The 24,049-nt window shown below is 41.6% G+C and overlaps 1 protein-coding gene and 1 pseudogene across 2 annotated transcripts in view; one reads left to right on the top strand and one right to left on the bottom strand.

Moving 5' to 3' along the window:
* LOC311140884 (NLR family CARD domain-containing protein 3-like) overlaps positions 1-24,049 on the top strand; it is a 475,271-nt pseudogene that overhangs the window by 411,244 nt on the left and 39,978 nt on the right. The window lies entirely within an intron of this gene.
* LOC311099153 (NLR family CARD domain-containing protein 3-like) lies at positions 1,876-22,115 on the bottom strand (the record flags this gene model as incomplete). Its single annotated transcript, XM_084139828.1, has 8 exons — positions 1,876-2,903; positions 3,466-3,544; positions 4,737-4,947; positions 6,867-7,015; positions 9,049-10,802; positions 11,198-11,642; positions 19,370-19,478; positions 22,105-22,115. 8 exons carry the CDS (start codon positions 22,113-22,115, stop codon positions 2,380-2,382), a joined length of 3,282 nt encoding a protein of 1,093 aa, XP_083995954.1. The 3' UTR covers positions 1,876-2,379.

Below are 24,049 nucleotides of genomic sequence, written 5' to 3'. Positions count from 1 at the left end.
AGTAGGGCCATGGGATAGGGTCAGAAAGGTCAGTATGTTTGATAACTGGTTCCAGAGGTGACATAACAAGCATGAGGTCCATTATAACCCAGTGAAGTAGAGGTGGGAGCTAAAAGCAGACATGGACAGTGAGACGGTGTGAGGAGGTCAGGGGTGAAACACTAGATCAGGACAGGTAGAAATGGCAGGGCTGGTTGTGTTCAGTGTGTGTGTCCAGTGTGTGTGTGTGTCCAGTGTATGTATGTGTGTCCAGTGTGTGTGTGTGTGTGTGTGTGTGTGTGTGTCCAGTATGTGTGTGTGTGTGTTCAATGTGTGTGTGTCCAGTATGTGTGTGTGTTCAGTGTGTGTTTGTCCAGTGTGTGTGTGTGTGTGTGTTCAGTGTGTGAGTGTGTGTGTTTCCAGTGTGTGACTGTGTGTGTGTCCAGTTTGTGTCTGTCCAGTGTGTGTGTGTGTGTGTGTGTGTGAGTCCTGTGTGTGTTTGTCCAGTGTGTGTGTGTGTACAGTGTGTGTGTGTGTTCAGTGTGTGTGTGTGTCCAATGTGTATGGATGTGTGTGTCCAGTGTGTGTGTGTGTGTGTGTGTGAATCCAGTGTGTATGTGTGTGTGTGTGTCCAGTGTGTGTGTGTCCAATGTGTGTGTGTTTCCAGTGTGTGTGTGTGTGTTCAGTGTGTGTGTGTGTGTGTCCAGTGTGTGTGTGTGTGTTCAGCGTGTGTGTGTTCAGTGTGTGTGTGTGATCAGGTTGTGTGTGTCCATTGTGTTTGTGTATCCAGTGTGTGTGTGTGTGTGTGTGTGTCCAGTGTGTTTGTGCCCAGTGTGTGTGTGTCCAGTGTGTGTGTGTCCAGTGTGTGTGTCCAGTGTGTGTGTGTGTGTGTGTCCAGTGTTTGTGTCAGGTGTGTGTGTCCAGTGTGTGTGTCAGGTGTGTGTGTCCAGTGTGTATGTGTGTGTGTGTCCAGTGTGTGTGTGTGTCCAGTGTGTGTGTGTGTCTAGTGTGTGTGTCATGTGTGTGTGTGTGTGTGTGTCAGGTGTGTGTGTCCTGTGTGTATGTGTGTGTGTGTCCAGTGTGAGTGTGTGTGTGTGTCCAGTGTGTGTGTGTCCAGCGTATGTGTGTGTGTCCAGTGTGTGCGTCCACTGTGTGTGTGTGTGTTTGTGTGTGTCCAGTGTGTGTGTGTCCAGTGTGTGTGTGTGTGTCCAGTGTGTGTGAGCGTGTGTGTCCAGTGTGTGTGTGTCCAGTGTGTGTGAGTGTGTGTGTGTGTGTGTGTGTGTCCTGTGTGTGTGTGTGTCAGGTGTGTGTGTGTCCAGTGTGTGTGTGTGTGTGTGTGTGTTTGTGTGTGTCCAGTGTGTGTGTATCCAGTGTGTATGTGTGTGGGTCCAGTGTGAGTGTGTGTGTGTGTGTGTGTGTGTCCAGCGTATGTGTGTATGTCCAGTGTGTGTGTGTGTGTTTGTGTGTGTCCAGTGTGTGTATGTGTCCTGTGTGTGTGTGTGTTCAGTGTGTTCGAGTGTGTGTGTGTGTGTGTCCAGTGTGTGTGTGTGTCCTGTGTGTGTGTGTGTCAGGTGTGTGTGTGTGTGTGTGTCCAGTGTGTGTGTGTTTCCTGTGTGTGTGTGTGTGTGTGTGTGTGTGTCCAGTGTGTGTGAGTGTGTGTGTCCAGTGTGTGTGTGTGTGTCCAGTGTGTGTGTGTGTGTCCAGTGTGTGTGTGTGTTTGTTTGTCCAGTGTGTGTGTGTGTGTGTGTGTGTCCTCTGTGTGTGTGTCCTCTGTGTGTGTGTGTGTGTGTGTGTCCTGTGTGTGTGTGTCCAGTGTGTCCAGTGTGTGTGTGTTCAGTGTGTGTGTCCAGTGTGTGTGTGTGTCCAGAGTGTGTGTGTGTCCAGTGTCCAGTGTGTTTGTCCAGTGTGTTTGTTCAGTGTGTGTGTGTGTGTCCAGTGTGTGTGTGTGTCCAGTGTGTGTGTGTCAGTGTGTGTGTGTGTGTCAGTGTGTGTGTGTGTGTGTGTGTGTGTGTGTGTGTGTGTGTGTGTCTAGTGTGTGTATGTGTGTACAGTGTCCAGTGTGTGGGTGTGTTTGTCCAGTATGTGTGATCAATGTATGTGTGTCCTGTGTGTGTGTGTGTGTGTGTCCAGTGTTTGTTTGTCCGGTGTGTGTGTGTGTGTGTTCAGTGTGTTTGTTCAGTGTGTGTGTGTGTGTGTGTGTGTGTGTGTGTGTGTGTACAGTGTGTGTGTATCAAGTGTGTTTGTGTGTCCAGTGTGTGTCAGTGTGTGTGTCCAGTGTGTGTGTGTGTTCAGTATGTGTGTGTTTGTGTCCAGTGTGTGTGTGTGTGTGTCCAGTGTGTGTGTGTGTCCAGTGTGTGTGTCCAGTGTGTGTGTGTGTGTCAGTGTTACCATGGTTATTATTTACAGGGACACTGAGGAGTCATCATAAACCCTAAACCCTGGATAGAGGGGCTCAGTGAATGTGGAGTGGAATGTGTACAGGTGGGTCAGTGTGTCAGAGGAGACTCTGTAGAAGGACAGAGTGCCGGCTGGCCAGTCCAGATACACTCCTACTCTGTGGGAGCTGGAGGAGGGGACGTCTATGGTAGTGAACTTATTATTGTGACAGGCAGAGTGACCGATGTCAGAGCAGAACAGACTCCAGGACTTGTCATTACCTCCAATCACACAGTCATCACCCCCTCCTCTCCTGCTGATTCCTTTATACGTCACTCCTATATCAACCTCTATCCCACTCCACTCTACCTCCCAGTAACAGCGCCCAGTCAGACCCTCTCTACACAGCACCTGTCTCCAGTCCTCAAATCTCTCTGGGTGATCAGGATACGGCTGCTTCTCTCTCCTCCATGTCACCTTTCTGTTCTCCTCAGACAGAGAGAGGCGTCTGTTTACTGTGTTTAGGTCAAGTGTGAGATCACAGACATCTGATGGATGAAACCAGACACAATATTAGAAATCATCATCATTCACATTAGAATGTTAACTCACTTTTCACTAATTCATTTAATGTAGATGTTTCTAGGTATCAAAAGGAGAAGTTAAGGTAACTTGAGACTTGTTGAATGATCATATGTTAAACTGTATGGTAATATAAAACACACTTATTCCCATTCATTACACACACACACACATCCTGAACACACACACACACAGGACACACATCCTGAACACACACATATCCTGAACACACACACACATCCTGAACACACACACACACACACACACACACACACACACACACACACACTGAATACACACACACACACACACATTTCTAAAGTAACACAAACACGCCACACACACACTCAGACACACACATTGTCAAAGCAACTCTTTGTAAACTTTGGTGTCCCTGATTTGTGCTTCTGTAGAACTACAGCTGATATTTAATATGACCAAGTAAGTAATGATGGTGGTCTTTGACTTTGACTTCACTTGAATTAAGACTTATTCTTAGTCATATTCTTCACAGCAGTCAACACTCACATTTTCTAAGTCCAGGTTTCATTGTGTTCTCTCCACCATGTTCCACACTGTAGCGGTAAGCAGAAGAACAGACAGTCATTGAGGGATACACCTGAACTCACACACACACACACACACACACACACAAACACACACACACACACACACACACACACACACACACACACACACACACACACACACAGTCAGCATATAACTTTGTACAAGCTGTGGTAAGAATGTTTGTATGTGTGTGTGTCCAGTGTGTGTGTGTGTGTGTCCAGTGTGTGTGTGTGTGTGTGTGTGTCCTCTTTGTATGTGTCCAGTGTGTGTGTGTCCTGTGTGTATGTGTGTGTCCAGTGTGTGTGTGTCCTGTGTGTATGTGTGTGTCCAGTGTGTGTGTGTGTGTGTCTAGTGTGTGTGTCCAGTTTGTGTGTGTCTGTTAAGTGTGTGTGTGTCCAGTGTGAGTGTGTGTGTGTCCAATCTGTGTGTGTGTGTCCAGTGTGTGTGTCCACTGTGTGTGTGGGTGTGTGTCCAGTGTGTGAGTGTTTGTCCAGTGTGTGTGTGTGTGTGTGTCCAGTGTGTGTCCAGTGTGTGTGTGTGTGTCCAGTGTGTGTGTGTCCACTGTGTGTGTGGGTGTGTGTCCAGTGTGTGAGTGTTTGTCCAGTGTGTGTGTGTGTGTGTGTGTCCAGTGTGTGTGTGTGTGTGTGTTTGTCCAGTGTGTGTGTGTGTGTGTGTGTGTGTGTGTGTGTGTGTGTGTGTGTGTGTGTGTGTCCAGTGCTAGTGAGTGTGTGTGTGTGTGTGTCCAGTGTGTGTGTGTTCAGTGTGTGTGTGTGTGTGTGTGTGTCCAGGGTGTCCAGTGTGTTTGTGTGTTTGTGTGTGTGTGTGTGTGTGTGTGTGTGTGTGTGTGTGTGTGTGTGTGTGTGTGTGTGTGTGTGTGTCCAGTGTGTGTGTGTGTTTGTCCAGTGTGTGTTTGTGTCCAGTGTGAGTGTGTGTGTGTGTCCAGTGTGTGTACTGATACACGTGCACACACACACACAATGGACACACACACACATTGGACACACATGCACACACACTGGACACACATACACACACATTGGACACACACACACACACACTCACACACTGGACACAAACACACTGGACACACACACACACACACACACACACTGGACACACACTCACACACACACTCACACACACACACACACACACACACACAGTCTTTATATAACTTATTCCAAGTGGTGGTCAGAATGTTTGTCTTAACTAGCCTGATAACTCCAACATGTCTGATATGAACATTGACATAAACCCTCTACATACTTGAGTTTCTCCAGTCTGCAGTGTGGATCCTCCAGTCCAGCAGAGAGCAGTCTGACTCCTGAGTCTCCTGGGTGATTGTAGCTCAGGTCCAGCTCTCTCAGGTGTGAGGGGTTTGACTTCAGAGCTGAGACCAGAGAAGCACAGCCTTCCTCTGTGACTAGACAGCCTGACAGCCTGCAAAGAGTCAAATTATATTAAAAACACACTGCTATTCTTTGGTGGTGGAAATATATTATTTAAAAAATTTCTGATACATCAGAGTACTGAAACCTGCCATATCTATTCATATATGTATATATACACTACCAGTAAAACATTTGAACACACCAACTCATTCAAGTTTTTAAAATTATTTTTTAAACAATTTTTTACGTTGTAGAATAATAGTGAAGACATCAAAACTATGAAATAACACATATGGAATCATGTAGTAACCAAAGTGTTAAGCAAATCAAAATATATTTTATATTTGAGATTCTTCAAATAGCCACCCTTTGCCTTGATGACAGCTTTGCACACTCTTGGCATTCTCTCAACCAGCTTCTTGGGGTAGTCACCTGGAATGCATTTCAATTAACAGGTGTGCCTTCTTAAAAGTTAATTTGTGGATTTCCTTCTTAATGCATTTGAGCCAATCAGTTGTGTTGTGATAACGTAGAGGGGTATACAGAAGATAGCCCTATTTGGTAAAAGACCAAGTCCATATTATGGCAAGAACAGCTCAAACAAGCAAAGAGAAACGACAGTCCATCATTACTTTAAGACTTGACGGTCAGTCAATAAGGAACATTTCAAGAACTTTGAACATTTCTTCAAGTGCAGTCGCAAAAAACATCAAGCGCTACAATGAAACTGGCTCTCATGAGGACCGTCACAGGAATGGAAGACCCGGAGTTACCTCTGCTGCAGAGGATAAGTTCATTAGAGTTACCGGCCTCAGAAATTGCAGCCTAAATAAATGCTTCACAGAGTTCAAGTCACAGACACATCTCAACATCAACTGTTCAGAGGTGACTGTGTGAATCAGGCTTTCATGGTCGAATTGCTGCAAAGAAACCACTACTAAAGGACACCAATAAGAAGAAGAGACATGCTTGGGCCAAGAAACATGAGCAATGGACATTACACCGGTGGACATTTGTTCTTTGGTCTGGAGTCCAAATTGGAGATTTTTGGTTCCAACTGCCGTGTCTTTGTAAGAAGCAGTGTGGGTGAACGGATGATCTCTGCTTGTGTAGTTCCCACCGTAAAGCATGGAGGAGGAGGTGTTATGGTGTGGGGGTGCTTTGCTGCTGACACTGTCTGTGATTTATTTCGAATTCAAGGGACACTTAACCAGCATGGCTACCACAGCATTCTGCAGCGATACGCCATCCCATCTGGTTTGGGCTTAGTGGGACTATAATTTGTTTTTCAACAGGACAATGACCCAACACACTTCCAGGCTGTGTAAGGAGAGGGATTGAGTGCTGCATCAGATGACCTGGCCTCCACAATCACCCAACCTCAACCCAATTGAGATGGCTTGGGATGAGTCGGACGGCAGAGTGAAGGAAAAGCAGCCAACAAGTGCTCAGCATATGTGGGAACTCCTTCAAGACTGTTGGAAAAGCATTCCAGGTGAAGCTGGTTGAGAGAATGCCAAGAGTGTGCAAAGCTGTCATCAAGGCAAAGGGTGGCTATTTGAAGAATTTCAAATCTAAAATATATTTTCTTTTTTGGTTACTACATTATTCCATATTTGTTATTTCATAGTTTTGATGTCTTCACTATTATTCTACAATGGAAAAAATATTAAAAATAAAGACAAACCCTTGAATGAGTAGATGTGTCCAAACTTTTGAATGGTACTGTATATACATGAATTAATGTATCATTATTAACAGTAGATAACATGTTTCTAAACACTACTAAATTAATCCTTGTGTGTGTGTGTGTGTGTCCAGTGTGTGTGTGTGTGTGTGTGTGTGTGTGTGTGTGTGTGTGTGTGTGTGTGTGTGTGTGTGTGTGTGTGTGTGTGTGTGTGTGTCCGTGTCCAGTGTGTGTGTGTGTCCAATAAGTGTGTGTTCATTGAGTGATACAGGAATACTGACCTCAGAGTCTCCAGTTTACAGTGGGGATTCCCCAGTCCAGCAGAGAGCAGCTTCACTCCTGTATCCTTCAGGTCATTGTTACTCAGATCCAGCTCTCTCAGGTGTGAGGGGTTTGACTTCAGAGCTGAGACCAGAGAAGCACAGCCTTCCTCTGTGAATAGACAGCATGACAGCCTGCAAAGAGTAAAATCATATTAAAACCACACTGCTATTCTTTGGTGTTGAGTAATTTTCTTTCTGTGAGTAGATAACATGTTTCTAAACACTACTGAATGAATCCTAATGATGCCATGATTGAGAAAGATCATGAATGAATCATGAATAATAATGAGTGAGAAAGTTACAGAGGCTACAACAAAACATGCTAACCTCTCACCATTAACATCAAATAAAAGGTGACATTCTATAATGAAACATTCAATCTGAAATCCAAATTGCTGGAGCATAGCACCAAATTTAAAACTGTAAGCTTCACTGTCCAAACACATATGGTGTGGAATATGTGTGCCTGGCAGGGACGGTGTGTTCATTAGGGCGATATGGGCGACGCACTGCCAAACGGGAAAAGGAAGGGATTTTTTTTCTAATCAATTATATCACGGCAACAGTAGTTATCAGTGTTCTAATCTAGACGTCTGATCTGCCACTAAATGTCCAATCAGGCTAAAGTCGTGCTTCAAATGCCCCCCCCCCCCCCCTTTTGGGGCGATTTCAGTCAGGTTGAAATCGCCCCAGAAGTCTCTCATAGACTCTCATGTAAAATCTTTTTTTTCCAAATATCAGAGCTTTCAATACAATCTCTATGGGTTTCTGAGGGCTTGCACTTACGCGCTTTCGTCATACGTAACATAACCATGAACGTAACTAAGAAAAGAGTGGGTAGCAGCGTCAATCAATTCACGTACTACTGTCAAGATGGCTATAGCGTTCAGTGCAACTCGATTGTCTCTTTGAAAGAAGTTACTTTTTGTCGGCGAACAAATCAAGATAAATTGGCAACGAAACAATTAGGACCTCCCAGACCAAATTTTATAATTCAACAGGTTTCTACTAAAGGGGGAAAGTCCTACACCCGAGGATTTTCCAAAAATTGGTACGAACGAAAAACCTGGCTAGCAGGCTGCGATGTAGTTAATGCAGTCTTCTGCTACCCCCTGCTTACTCTTTCACCCTGAAGGCGGCACGGCAGACAGCACCGCTTGGACAGCGACTGGTGTGTAACGGACATGCACCATCTTTCAGAAAAGATTAAGAAACATGAGCTGTCAAAGACCCACATGGATAGCTGTTTGAGATTGTCTGCTTTGGGGAGAGTGAACATTGCCACTCAACTGGATGAGGGATACAGGCTAGCTGTCCGCCGCCACAACGATGAGGTTAGCAAGAACCGCCACATCCTCAGCCGGCTAATCCAGTGTGTGAAGTTTTGCGGAGTGTTTGAGTTAGCTTTGCGAGGCAAAGATGAAACTGAGGGCTCCACCAACCCTGGTAAGCCAACACTTTTGAGATCAGTCAATAAATGCTTCTGGTATTGACTTATATGCTGCCCCTGTCTTCATGTTGTTGCTGGACATATCTTTTTTAAAATGTGTGTAGGTCACCTAAATCATCAGAAAAATTGCCCCCCCTGAGAATTTTTTCAGGAGCCGCCACTGGTGCCTGGTAAACACATGTGGATCTGGTGAACAGTTATCACTTGTTGACCAACTACAGGAATACTGACCTCAGAGTCTCCAGTTTACAGTGGGGATTCCCCAGTCCAGCAGAGAGCAGCTTCACTCCTGAATCCTTCATGATATTGTTACTCAGATCCAGCTCTCTCAGGTGTGAGGGGTTTGAATTCAGAGCTGAGACCAGAGAAGCACAGCCTTTCTCTGTGACTAGACAGCATGATAGCCTGATGAAAAGATCACCATGATTTCACAAACACTGTTAATTTAACACCAGTAGTGTAGAAGGACAATGGCAGATGCATTTGGTTTATTCTCTTAAACAACATACAGATTCATCTTCTGTCTCCTAAAATTGTATGGTCATATTGTTATACTAATGTGAACAACAATGCACTGATTCTAAATGTTTTCAATATATATTATATACATATTATAATATATTTTTCTCTAATAGGAATATTTCTTCCTGATGATTAGTACTTAAATGACATTTGATGTACTCACAGAGCAGCTCTGGAGGCTTTGACCACTGGCAGCAGCCTCAGAAGACCTTCCTCTGATCTGGAGTATTTCTTCAGGTCAAACACATCCAGCTCCTTTTCTGAAGTCAGCAACACAAAGACCAGAGCTGACCACTGTGCAGGTGACAGTTTGGCTTCTGAGAGACTTCCTGAGCTCAGGTAGCATTGGATCTCCTCCACTAGAGAATGGTCATTCAGTTCATTCAGACAGTGGAACAGATTGATGCACCTCTCTGGAGAGGGATTCTCCCTGATCTTCTCCTTGATGTACTTGACTGTTTCTTCATGGCTCTGTGAGCTGCTTCTTGTCTTTGTCAGTAGACCTCGTAAGTGCTTCTGATTGGACTCCAGTGAGAGGCCCAGAAGGAAGCGGAGGAAAAGGTCCAGTTTTCCCGTCTCACTTTGTAAGGCTTTATCTACAGCACTCTTGTAGACAGTAACTTCAGTAACTTGCGGTTTGGCCATTAGATTCTCATTGTTGTTGATGAATGAGAGGAACACATATACAGCAGCCAGAAACTCCTGAATGCTCAGATGCACGAAGCAGTACACCTTCTCCTGGTACAGCCCACATTCCTCTTTAAAGAGCTGTGTGCACAATCCTGAGTACACAGAGGCTTCATTGACATCAATGCCAGCCTCCTTCAGGTCTTCTTCATAGAAAATCAGATTGCCATTCACAAGCTGTTGAAAAGCCAGTTTTCCCAGTGACAGAATGCTCTCTTTATTCCAGTGTGGACCTGTCTCTTCTTTCCCAAGATACTTTTCATTCTTCTGTTTGGTATGAAACTCCACAAGGTGTGAGTACATCTCAGTCAGAGTCTTGGGCATCTCTTCTCTCTTGTCTGTACTCAACATGTGTTCAAGGACTGTTGCAGAAATCCAACAGAAGACTGGAATGTGGCACATGATGTGGAGGCTCCTTGATGTCTTTATGTGTGAGATGATTCTGCTGGCCAGATCCTCATCACTGAATCTCTTCCTGAAGTACTCCTCCTTCTGTGGGTCATTGAACCCTCGTACCTCTGTCACCTGGTGAACACACCCTGAAGGGATTTTATTGGCTGCTGCAGGTCGAGTAGTTATCCAGAGGAGAGCAGAGGGAAGCAGATTTCCCTTGATGAGATTTGTCAGCAGAACATCCACTGAGGTTGACTCTGTGACGTCACAACAGATCTTGTTCTTCTGGAAGTCTAGGGGCAGTCGGCACTCATCCAGACCATCAAAGATGAACAGAACTTTGTACTTGTCGTAGTTGGAGATTCTTGATTCTTTGGTTTCCATTGAGAAGTGATTGAGAAGTTCAATCAAAGTGTGTTTTTCCTTTTTCATCAAATTCAGCTCCCGAAAAGGGAATGAAAATACAAATTGGACATCCTGATTTGCTTTTCCTTCAGCCCAGTCCAGAATGAACTTCTGCACAGAGACTGTTTTTCCAATGCCAGCGACTCCCTTTGTCAGCACAGTTCTGATAAGTTTGTCTTGTCCAGTTAAGGGTTTGAAGATGTCATTACATTTGATTGCAGTCTCTGGTCTTGCTTGTTTCCTGGTTGTTGTCTCAATCTGTCTCAGCTCATGTTCATTATTGACCTCTCCTGTTCCACCCTCTGTGATGTATAGCTCTGTGTAGATCTTATTGAGAAGTGTTGGGTTTCCTTGTTTAGCGATCCCCTCAAATACACATTGAAACTTCTTCTTTAGATTAGATTTGAGTTCACGTTGGCAAATCACAGCAAGTTCATCTGAATGAAGAAATAACACAGAGAATATTAATATTACGTCTGTTTTAATGCCTACAGTATTCTAGGACTGTTATGACATTTTAAATTATAATACTTTTTTCGCTTAACTGACTGTATAAATGTGTAAATGTTTTCATAATGCATTACAGACTGTTGTGACTGATTATATTATTATTGGTATTCTCTCTCTCTCTCTCTCTCTCTCTCTCTCTCTCTCTCTCTCTCTCTCTCTCTCTCTCTCTCTCAACACATTATTCTGCTACTTGATGAGGTCACTAGGTGTTGTGTTAAGGCTGCTACAATATCATTTAGTTACACAGCTACTTTAGCTGTACTTTAGCTACAGCTTTTAAATGTTATAAAACAGCATTCAACATGAGGCAGACAGCTCTTACTTTTCTCCAGTGTGTCAGCAAGCTCCTTCTGGTTCATTTTCCTCAGGACGTGCAGTGTGATCTTCAGAGCCCCCTCTCTGGCACTGCTCTCCTGCTTCTCATCTTCAGCATCCACCACTTCCTTATCCTGCTTCTGACTCTCAAAGCCTTCTGGGAGTTCTGGACTAAGAATCCTCTTGAACATCTTCAGCTCGTTCTTCACAAATGTCATAATATTCTCTTCAAGCAACTGAAATAAATAAAGTAAATAAGTTAAGCAAGAGAAGAAATGCTTTCTCATTAACACATTAATGAATGATTGACAGATCAACTTTACTTGAGGTAAACAAAAACAAATGTACATAACAGGACCACATACACTGAATATGGAGGCCAGGTCTGTTTGATGACTCTGGGAAGACTGACCACTGAGAATCTCTGACTCTGAACTCTCCTGTTGGTTTCTGTGGACAAAACATGAGATTACATTTCCTCATCCAGGGAGTACACACACACACACACACACACACACACACACACACACACACACACACACACACACACACACACACACACACACACACACACACACACACACACACACACACACACACACACACACACACACAGAGGGAATGTTGTGTTGGTTTAATATTGTTTTAGGACTATGAAAATGGAAAAAAGGATTAGCCTATGGATTATGAAAACAACAAAAAGAAATGGTAAAATGGGAGAGGGAAAATGACTAGAGACAGTGTTGTTTAACTCACTGACCATGACCCATGAGTTCTTCTTACCTTTGTTCAGTAGAAAAGTCTCCCTCTCTAAACTGTATAGGAAGTTCCATAGACCAGTCACTCTTCATGGACACACAGCTGGGTACAGGGGACGCGGGTCTCTCCTGCTTGATTGGACTTCAACACAACAGAGACAAACATTACGTCTCTCATCTACTCTGAGCTCAGATGGGGAAACATAATGTTCGTCAATTTGCTTTTATTGTTTCAAGAAATTATGAAAGAGATTGGTATGTTTTTTCACTATCTAATCATGGCATGCGATTGTTCAATGACAGACATGTATTTGTTTAAAATCTATCACTTGATGGTTTCATTTCAGAGAGACATATAATCATGTTTTTTTGCAAAATGCTATATATCTGCCTCACTCGCAGAGAAATAAGTAGTACTGCTAGGTTTTACACAGTAATAATATATAACTGCCCTCACTCTCATAGAAATAAGTAGTACTGCTAGGTTTTACACAGTAATAATATATATCTGGCTCACTCTCAGAGAAATAAGTAGTACTGCTAGGTTTTACACAGTCAAATGTGACCGACCGTCTCGATTTTATGTAGCAAAATTTGAAATTGTGTTTTTGACATTGGATAAAAGTAGAGACTCAGCTAGAAAAAGGTATATCATACACTACAGTTGAGGAACAATGGGAAAGTAATTCTGCTTTGAAAGATGATAAACTTGTAACCTCAATTTTGAGAAAATGGCCTTTGAATGTTTTGGTTCACCTACTGGAGAGCTCTTCTTTATCTACAGTGGTGTTACTTTGGCAGATAATGTCACCCATCTAAATAAATAGTATATATATATATATAGTGAACTAAATGTATGGTGTTTTTGGTTTATGTCAGTTTCATTGTTTGTTATGCTATAAATTGTTATTTTATGGTCTTAACTGGAAAAATGAACTCGAAAATGTCATATTTTGAAATTCTGAGTAATTACTACTTTAGTAAGGATATACTTTATTCAGTACTACTGCAGTTGCTAAATAATTCCAATAGATGGCAGCATAAGACCATGAATGACATTTCAGAAGGTTAGTTTAGTTTTCTCCCTGGATACACCACCACTCCCCCTCACAGGAAAACTCCTGCACACGCTTTTTACTGTCCCTTTCCACACTGCTAACGCAAGAGGAACGACTGAAAAAGCATTTAACAGATTACTGTGAAATAATATAATGATGATTCATGTTTATTATTAGCTGTTTCTATGCTCATGTTTTGAAATTATACTTCATTACTATAACGATTATCAATAAGCCTGAACATTAATTTAGTCACCTCTGGTCGAGAAAATGTATTTTCCTAGTACATTAATTGTCAGATTCATCAACCAGCAGCGAGCGCTCTGCCTTCTAGCGCAAACGAGGGGCATGTTGAGGTACATTTGCTAACCGGGAGGGTTGCATGATGTAATTAATTGGTGGGCTGGAAGACTCACTCTTGTCTTATCTATTCCGAGGTTGTTTAATCGCATTATTAGATATTTAAAAATGCATGTATACTAGGGTTGAGGTTAGCGCATCTGACTAGTGATTATTTACCAGGGGTTCAACACCTGCTATAGTCACTATTTAATTGCTCTTCCAAAAGCATCACAGGCCTAATACGAGATATATAGCTAACTAAAGTAATGAGTGACCATTTTAGAAAATCATGGGACATATAGTATTTGGTTGCATGCTATTTTATGTCAATCATATTGCTGCTTGTAGCCTATAACTGATGCTTCGTGGTCTTATGCTGCCTTCTATTGGAAATATTTAGCTATTAAAAGTTATTAATTCACATACAGACATTGGTGAGGCAGCTGAGAAATAAAGTGTATTAGATCAGTCTCAAACCTGCCCCACGCCAATTGCTGGACTTTCACACAGAGGTTACTAGGTCACCCAATTCAAACCACATTTGAAAAATAAAACAAATGTGTCTTATTTATCAAGTGTTCTGTCTTGCAATTATACATATAATAAAATAACAACAAAATAACCTGCACAGCATTCGCTCAATTTGATGCCTACGAACGAAGATTTCGATGCATATCAAATTACCCAGCAGCCATTTAGAAACAACAAGTCGTCCAAAAAAGTGTTATTTCTTAATTAAAAAATGTCTCCTGGCTGTTTAAATCGGCCACATCTTGAAAAAGAGGACAGGGACATGCGTTTTGTTTAGATTGTACACTTTTTTCTTAAAACAAATATGGTTAACCATGACCAGAAAATGATTAATGTTTGATGGCTATCTGCCAGCCATCGCCTCTTAAACCATGTCTCACCTCACTATTGGTGACCGCAACATCTACTCAGGTGAACAGTGTGCGCGCTCACCAAGTAGCCGTAACCTTGTTAATAATAAGTTACCTGAGGTAAACCTACAGGGTTAACGCTCGCCAAGTATCCATAACCTTGTAAATAATAAGTTACCTGAGGTAAACCTACAGTAGAACTAATAGGAGCTGGCAGGGTGAAAAATGCCCAAACATAAGGCCTGTTTTTTCGCGATTACTTCATAACCAGGGATAGAAGGTAATATTATGAAACTGGGCTCCATGGCGGATGCAATGAACTAATTTTATCAGAAATAAACGTTGTAAAAAATGTAACTTGAGGCGCCCCGAAAATAATATTCAAAAGGTTCAGTCCTTGGACACAGAGGGGTTAAACACTAAAGTTACCGTCCATCTAGTGAAGAGAGGAGAACCGGACAGAGGGATGGTAGGTAGCCAGCATCCGTCAACGAGAGAGGGAGAAGCCCTCCACGGTATTTAACAGGTGGAAGAAACAACCCGGGAGCTCCATCGGTCCACAAGAAATGCAGGCAGCCGGTGATGATGTAGTGGTAGCTAGGATAACTAGGATGCTGGCAGAGTAGCTAGCTTAGCTAGCTGTACCGACTAGCTTGGCTAGCTAGCAGGTCGTTCGTTTGTCCCTCGAGGATGATGACGAATCCGGTGAACCACACAATTAAACAAGAAGAGCGAGTGAAAAGGATCTGGCTACACTCATACTGTTACTGACCATTACGCAAAAAAGCTAATTGAACAATAAACTTCGGCGTTATTCCCCAACATCACCTCAGCCCACTCTGCGCGTAACTGGACAATATGCTTGGCACCAAACCGTACGTGGACGCGGGCAGTTCTGGACGTGGACGCGGACAGTTCCAGAACGCGGACATGAGCAGTGCAACACAATACATTTACATTGACATTTTAATCACTTAGCAGACGCTCTTATCCAGAGCGACTTACAGTTAGTGAGTGCATACATAACCCAGTCTTTACACTGGCTTACATTAGTTTTTTTCTAACAATATTTTGAGATCTGGGCCCATATCCACAAAGTGTCTCAGAGTAGAACATTGGTCGTATAAGTGCTGAGAATAAAGACATTTTACACTTATGTGTATAAATTAAAGCTATGCATGAAGCCTCTAGTCCCACCTAGTCGGCAGATATTTAGGACACCTCATGAGCTGTCCTAACCAGTTAAGAATTAACAGCAGGTGTCTTGATAATACTATAGAATAATGCAGCGAGTCAGTGGTTCCTGCGCCACATGTAATTGCTTTGGAGTAGTTAAAAATAATATTTTATATTTCTATATGATCAATCCATAAATAATATAGACCTACATGCAACCGTATGTCTTGTGCTTTTGGCAATGATTTCTGTATAATAATTATGTATAAGTGATAACATTAATGTCTGCATTGCATGTTGTCTTATTAACTCATGCTTATTTCTGAAGAGTAACTCAAGTTTTCGCCCAGCGGCTAAGGAGTTGGAGCTGTGGCAGGAGTTGGACCTATGGCAGAAAGGAGGCTGGTTCGAATCCCGGGCCGGGCGCTGGAAAAAACGGTTGGGCTTGATCTGACCACTGGAGGGCTGCTGTGTTCAAATACTCAAAACATTCACCTTTCGTTGATCAGAACTCTAGAGGTTCTTCTTCACTGAACCCAAAAATATATCTAACTTTTAGTGGTTCCATATATTAAGGAATTGATAGAAGCCTTTTTGGTTCTTTAAGGAACCTTCTTTTCTATGTGTATAATAAACACGTTTTTCTTTTGATTATTTAATTACCTACGTCATGGTATTTCAAGTTATCCCTTTGGAGCGCAACATCACGTTGTTAAAATATAATCCTAAATTGGGCATGGCTATAAATTGGGCAATTGAAGGCATCTAGGGCGAAATATGTGTTCGATGAAAATGAACATTGTATGCAAAGTTGTAGGCAACATTATTGGCAAGGGACTTGATGCCTACTATGTCAAAGCTATTTAGAGTTGTTAAACGGGTGTGAAGAGTGTGTTGGTATAACGGTAATATTGTCAAAATTCTGCTTGTAACAACCATCAGAATTGGTAAAAAAAATATGCATTCCATTATATTAGGCAATAATGAAGAGTAGGCAAAGTGGTCGTGTGGTGTGAAAATTCTATCAAATGTCTTCCATTGCAAATGTCGTCCAGTCTGCAGCACCTCCGTGGACCTCGGATTGAGAACTCTATATTGAGCCAGTAGCTCAAACAGACAGCTCGGTGTACCCAACATGAGTAGTAATGAAGTCAACTCATCTTAAGATAGCTAGATGAGACAACCACATTTCCATGGTAGCGTTTCAAACACTGGAAGACATCAAACTAAATGTATAAATAAGGTGTCCAGTAGAGGTCAGTGTTTGAAAAAGACTTTGCTTCGAAAAAAGCACCGGCACCAGGGCGAAATCAGTGAGATCTCTCGCATTTCAGTGAGATCTCTCGCATTTTGCAACACATGGTTCGAAAAAGCATGAGATCAAACGAAGCTTCGGACGTCATTGATCATCTGGTAATGTTACTTCGAAACTATCCATGGCAGCGATTCAAACACTTCAAAGACTCCCTCTCCCCTCAGCCCTCAAGTTAAGTGGACACTTCTGATGACGTATCATGACGAATGATGAGTTGACACTTGCAGGGCAAAGGGTGAGGGAAGAATGAATTAATTTTAAATGGACCGTTCTCTCTGCGTGGTGCGTGGGAAATGCATGTTACATCTTCAGCCGTTGTAGGAAAGATGCATCTTAAAACACTTGTAAGCCTAAATTCCATCGCTATCAGGAAACCGGGCCCAGAGTGACTTACAATACAGTTGCTGTATTGTAGTGTATTTTAGAAAATACTTGATTTGCCCTAACAAAAAATGTTAATGAATTATAATCCACATAATAATTCACATTTCCTGTTGCTGCAGGATAATCTTTCTGCTGTGAGAAACTGGGTCAAATTAAGATATGGCATCTGTAAGTGCATTTATCTTAAGATATCTAGGTGAGACAACCACATATCACAGTCAAATATACAGGATACGAACATTCCATTCCAACTAAACAATGGATATATAGCATTTAGCCAAAAAAACATTTATTTTTATACACATCTCAAATCCATTAATACAAAATCTGAGAACAGTAATATTGAGTGTACCCAAGGCAATCATTTCTGCTGAAAAAAATTGTGGATATAGCGTTTTGGAAACAAAATTGTCATCTCACCTCTTAGCTTTGGTGTCATGTCCCCCAGAGAGACTTATTTTAGAGGCAGGGACCCCCTCCTCTCTCTCCCCAGAGAGACTCATTTTAGACCACTGACCCCTAAACAGAGATGCAGCATGTTGGTTGTGGTGAACACAGTGACAACTCATTCTAGAATGTCCATTGTTCTCTTTTATTCATGATCTCTTAGAAATAAAACATTTACTAACAGACACATCCAAACAGTCAGGTGATTTAATGCAATTACTTTTTCTAGCCCAATGACTACTCAAAACCCACCCACAAGGCCTGAAAACTAGGCCAAAACATAGACCCTGATAGGCCTACATCTTATTTCAGACAGCCTCCAGTAGCCTGGGCAAGATGTAGGCAAGATGTAAGCTGAATGATTTAGCAGCTTGCTTAGTTCAAATTGACAGATTAATTTATTTAACATGAATAACAAGACGATTTTGAGGTAGGAAGTGCTTCTGTTACCAAGTAACCTGCTGGAATAGGCTACTGAGGATGGGGTCATAATTTCAATCAATGAATCAAATATTAATAATATGGATATGAACTGAATAGGACAATGCTTGTCAACAATAGCCAGGTATTTTTTTTTTTTACCTGTAGCCTAATATCTCTCTCTCTCTCTCTCTCTCTCTCTCTCTCTCTCTCTCTCTCTCTCTCTCTCTCTCTCTCTCTCTCTCTCTCTCTCTCACACACTCACACACTCACACACTCACACACACACACTCACACACACTCACACACACACACACATACACACACCTGCTGTCTCAACCTCTGAATGATCGACTATGAAAAGGCAACTGACATTTACTCCTGAGATGCTGACCTGTTGCAACCTCTATAACCACAGTGATTATTATTTGACCCTGCTAGTCATCTATGAACATTTGAACATCTTGAAGAATGATCTGGCCTTAATGGCCATGTACTGTTATAATCTCCACTCGGCACAGCCAGAAGAGGACTGGCCACCCCTCAGAGCCTGGTTCCTCTCTAGGTTTCTTCCTAGGTTCCTGCTTTTCTAGGGAGTTTTTCCTAGCCACAGTGCTTCAACATCCGAACATGCACTGTTCGGCACGAGACGACCGTTAGAGCCAATGACCTTCAAATCAAATTGTATTTCTCACATGCGCTGAATACAACAGCTGTACACTTTACCATGAAATGCTTATTAACGAGCCCTTTCCCAACAATGCAGTTAAAAAGTATGAAAAATTAGCTAAATAAAAAAAGGAAATAGTGACACAATGATATAACAATAATGAGGCTATAAGGAGTACCAGTACTGAGTCAATGTGCAGGGGTACCAGGTAGTTGAGGTAATAACTAGACTATATACAAGGAGTACCAGTACTGAGTCAATGTGCAGGGGTACCAGGTAGTTGAGGTAATAACTAGACTATATACAAGGAGTACCAGTACTGAGTCAATGTGCAGAGTACCAGGTAGTTGAGGTAATAACTAGACTATATACAAGGAGTACCAGTACTGAGTCAATGTACAGGGGTACCAGGTAGTTGAGGTAATATGTACATGTAGGTAGGGGTAAAAGTGACTAGGCAATCAGGATAGAGATTACATCTCCTCATCCAGGGAGTGCACACACACTCACACACACACACACACACACACACACACACACACACACACATTAAGAGAATGTTGTGTTAGTTTCATATTGTTTCTGAACTATGAAAATGGAAAAAAAGGATTAGCCTATGGATTATGAAAACAACAAAAGTAAATGGTAAAATGGGAGAGGAGAAATGACTGGAGACAGTGTTGTTTAACTCACTGACCATGACCCATGAGTTCTTCTTACCTTTGTTCAGTAGAAAAGTCTCCCTCTCTGAAGTTTATAGGTTGACCCATAGACCGGTCACTCTTCATGGACACACAGCTGGGTACAGGGGAGGCTGGTCTCTCCTGCTTGATTGGGCTTCAACACAACAGAGACAAACATTACATCTCTCATCTACTCTGAGCTCAGATGGGGAAACAAGAGTTTCATTCCAAAACGCTATATATCCATTTTCAGAAATGTTCGTAAATGAGCTTTTATTGTTTAAAGAAATTATGAAAGAAATTGGTGTGTTTTTTAACTATCTAATCATGGCATGGTGTTGTTCAATGAGAGACATGTATTTGTTTAAAATCTATCACTTGATGGTTTCATTTCAGAGAGACAAATAATCATGTTTTTTTGCAAAATGCTATGTATCTGCCTCACTCTCAGAGAAATAAGTAGTAATACTAGGTTTTACTCAGTAATAATATAATTCTGCCTCACTCTCAGAGAAATAAGTAGTACTGCTAGGTTTTACACAGTAATAATATATCTGCCCCACTCTCAGAGAAATAAGTAGTACTGCTAGGTTTTACACAGTAATAATATATCTACCTCACTCTCAGAGAAATAAGTAGTACTGCTAGGTTTTACACAGTCAAATGTGACCGACCGGCTCGATTCGAACTTATTTAGCAAAATTTGAAATTGTGTTTTTTACATTGGATAAAAGTAGAGACTCAGCTAGAAAAAGGTATATCATACACTACAGTTGAGGAACAATGGGAAAGTAATTCTGCTTTGAAAGATGATAAACTTGTAACCTCAATTTTGAGAAAATGGCATTTGAATGTTTTGGTTCACCTACTGGAGAGCTCTTCTTTATCTACAGTGGTGTTACTTTGGCAGATAATGTCACCCATCTAAATAAATAGTATATATATATATATATATAGTTAACTAAATGTATGGTGTTTTTGGTTTATGTCAGTTTCATTGTTTGTTATGCTATAAATGGTTATGTTATGGTTGTAAGTGGTAGAATGAACTATAAAATGTCATATTTTGAAATTCTGAGTAAATACTACTTTAGTAAGGATATCCTTTATTCAGTACTACTGCAGTTACTAAATAATTCCAATAGATGGCAGCATAAGACCATGAATGACATTTCAGAAGGTTAGTTTAGTTTTCTCCCTGGATACACCACCACTCCCCCTCACAGGAAAACTCCTGCACACGCTTTTTACTGTCCCTTTCCACACTGCTAACGCAAGAGGAGCGACTGAAAAAGCATTTAACAGATTACTGTGAAATAATATAATGATGATTCATGTTTATTATTAGCTGTTTTTATGCTCATGTTTTGAAATTATTGTTCATTACTATAACGATTATCAATAAGCCTGAACATTAATTTAGTCACCTCTGGTCGAGAAAAACGTATTTTCGTAGTACATTCATTGTCAGATTCATCAACCAGCAGCGAGCACTCTGCCTTCTAGCACAAGCGAGGGGCATGTTGAGGTACATTTGCTTACCGGGAGGGTTGCATGATGTAATTTATTGGTGGGCTGGAAGACGCACTCTTGTCTTATCTATTCCGAGGTTGTTTAATCGCAATATTAGATATTTAAAAATGCATGTACATTAGGGTTGAGGTTGGAGCATCTGACTAGTGATTATTTACCAGGGGTTCAACACCTGCTATAGTCACTATTTAATTGCTCTCCCAAAAGCATCACAGGCCTAATACGAGATATATAGCTAACTAAAGTAATGACTGACCATTTTAGAAAATCATGGGACATATAGTATTTGGTTGCATGCTATTTTATGTAAATCATATTGCTGCTTGTAGCCTATAACTGATGCTTCCTGGTCTTATGCTCCCATCTATTGGAAATATTTAGCAATTAAAAGTTATTAATTCACGTACAGACATTGGTGAGGCAGCTGAGAAATAAAGTATATTAGATCTGCTGGTGTGGTACTCTGTAGCTCAGCTGGTAGAGCACGGCGCTTGAAACGCCAAGGTAGTGGGTTCGATCCCCGGGACCACCCATACACGAAAAATGTATGCACGCATGGCTGTAAGTCGCTTTGGATAAAAGCGTCTGCTAAATGGCATTATTATTATTATTAGATCAGTCTCAAACCTGCCCCACGCCAATTGCTGGACTTTCACACATAGGTTACTAGGTCACCCAATTCAAACCACATTTGAAAAATAAAACAAATGTGTCTTATTTATCAAGTGTTCTGTCTTGCAATTATACATATAATAAAATAACAACAAAATAATCAAAACGCTATTTAATACTATAATTGTATTTACTAAGATAATATTATTACTAAAATAGTTTCTAAAAGTGTTCTAGGCTACCCTACCCTAGAATTAGGGGTTAGGGTTAGGGCTAAAATAGGTTATAAGTAGGGTAAGAGTTTCTGTATAGCACTTTGTGACATCTGCTGGTGTAAAAAGGGCTTTATAAATACATTTGATTGATTGTTAGGTTTAGGGTTTATATGGCAAAAAACAGTATGGGTTTATGGCACTCTTGCTCCTCCTTGTGGCCGTATGTGGGTACTACATAACTCATTCATGACACTTGCTATGCTCATAATCTGAGTACTGATCTACAAATCAATTAGCTAGACCACCTGATTATACAACAATCACCCCATTATACCCATTTGGTTTGCAACTCAGTGAACCTGCGCAGCATTCGCTCAATTTGATGCCTATGAACGAAGATTTCGATGCATATCAAATTACCCAGCAGCCATTTAGATACAACAAGTCATCCAAAAAATGGTTATTTCTTAATTAAACATTTCTTCTGGCTGTTTAAATCGGCCACATCTTGAAAAAGAGGACAGGGATATGCGTTTTGTTTAGATTGTACACTTTTTTCTTAAAACAAATATGGTTAACCATGACCAGAAAATGTTTAATGTTTGATGGCTATCCCCCAGCCATCACCTCTTAAACTGTCTCACCTCACTATAGGTGACCACAACATGTACTCAGGTGAACAGTGAGCTGCTCACCAAGTAGCCGTAACCTTGTTAATAATAAGTTACCTGAGGTAAACCTACAGGGTTAACGCTCACCAAGTAGACGTAACCTTGTTAATAATAAATTACCTGAGGTAAACCTACAGGGTTAACGCTCACCAAGTAGCTGTAACCTTGTTAATAGTAAGTTACCTGAGGTGAACCTACAGGGTTAATGCTCACCAAGTAACCGTAACCTTGTTAATAATAAGTTACCTGAGGTAAACCTACAGGGTTAATGCAGGCAGGTCTCATTGATAACAATAGTGAAGCTGGCATTGTGACGCAGAACAATGGACTGGGAATAGAACGTTCTGAAGGCGAGTCGGTGTCACGGAGCTCAATAGAACTAATTGGAGCTGGTAGGGTGAAAAATGCCCAAACATAAGGCCTGTTTTTTCGTGATTACTTCATAACCAGGGACTGAAGGTAATATTATGAAACTGGGCTCCATGGCGGATGCAATGAGCAAATTTTATCAGAAATAAACGTTGTAAAAAATGTAACTTGAGGCGCCCCGAAAATAATATTCAAAAGTTCAGTCCTTGGACACAGAGGGGTTAAACGGTAAAGTTACCGTCCATCTAGTGAAGAGAGGAGAACCGGACAGAGGGAGCGTAGGTAGCCAGCATCCGTCAACGAGAGAGGGAGAAGTCCTCCACGGTATTTAACAGGTGGAAGAAACAACCAGGGAGCTCCATCGGTCCACAAGAAATGCAGGCAGCCGGTGATGATGTAGTGGTAGCTAGGATAACTAGGATAATGCTGGTAGAGTAGCTAGCTTAGCTCGCTGTACCGACTAGCTTGGCTAGCTAGCAGGTTGTTCGTCTGTCCATCGAGGATGATGACGAATCCGGTGAACCACACAAGATGAAACAAGAATAGCGAGTGAAAAGGATCTGGCTACACTCATACTGTCACTGACCATTACGCAAAAAAGAAAATTGAACAATAAACTTCGGTGTCTCAACACTGTAACGAACTCCGTCGTTATTCCACAAGATCACCTCAGACCACTCTGCGCGTAACTGGACAATATGCTTGGCGCCAAACCGTACGTGGACGCGGACAGTTCTGTACGGGGACGCGGACAGTTCCAGAACGCGAACATGAGCAGAGAGCAACACAATAAACTAATCCAAGTCTTTAAAGTCAGTTACATTAGTAATATTTTATTATATAAAACAAAAATGATTCGTTTTTTAAAACAATATTTTGAGATCTGGGCCCATATCCAAAAAGCGTCTCAGAGTAGAAAATGTGTTGTATAAGTGCTGAGAATAAAGCCATTTTAGTCCTACGCTTATGGGTATAAATTAAAGCTATGCATGAAACCTCTTAATTCATAAGTGTCCCACCTAGTTGGCAGATATTTAGGACACCTCATGAGCTGTACTAACCAGTTAAGAGGTACCAGCAGGTGTCTTGATAATAGAAACATGCAGCGAGTCAGTGGTTCCTGTGCAACATGTAATTGCTTTGGAGCAGTGGTGACCTGTCATTCAGGGCAGAGCCCCACCTGTTTAGCAGATGCTCTTACCCAGAGCGATTTACAGTGAGTGCATTCATCTTAAGATAGCTAGGTGAGACAACCAGATAATACAGTCAAATATACAGGATACGAACATTCACTTTCAGCTAAACAATGGATATATAGCGTTTTG

Source organism: Coregonus lavaretus (genome assembly GCF_964263955.1).
Source record: "Coregonus lavaretus genome assembly, chromosome: 2".
NCBI classification, from domain to species: domain Eukaryota; kingdom Metazoa; phylum Chordata; class Actinopteri; order Salmoniformes; family Salmonidae; genus Coregonus; species Coregonus lavaretus.
The sequence above is the reverse complement of the archived record's forward strand: the minus strand, read 5'-3'. Positions and strand labels throughout refer to the sequence as shown.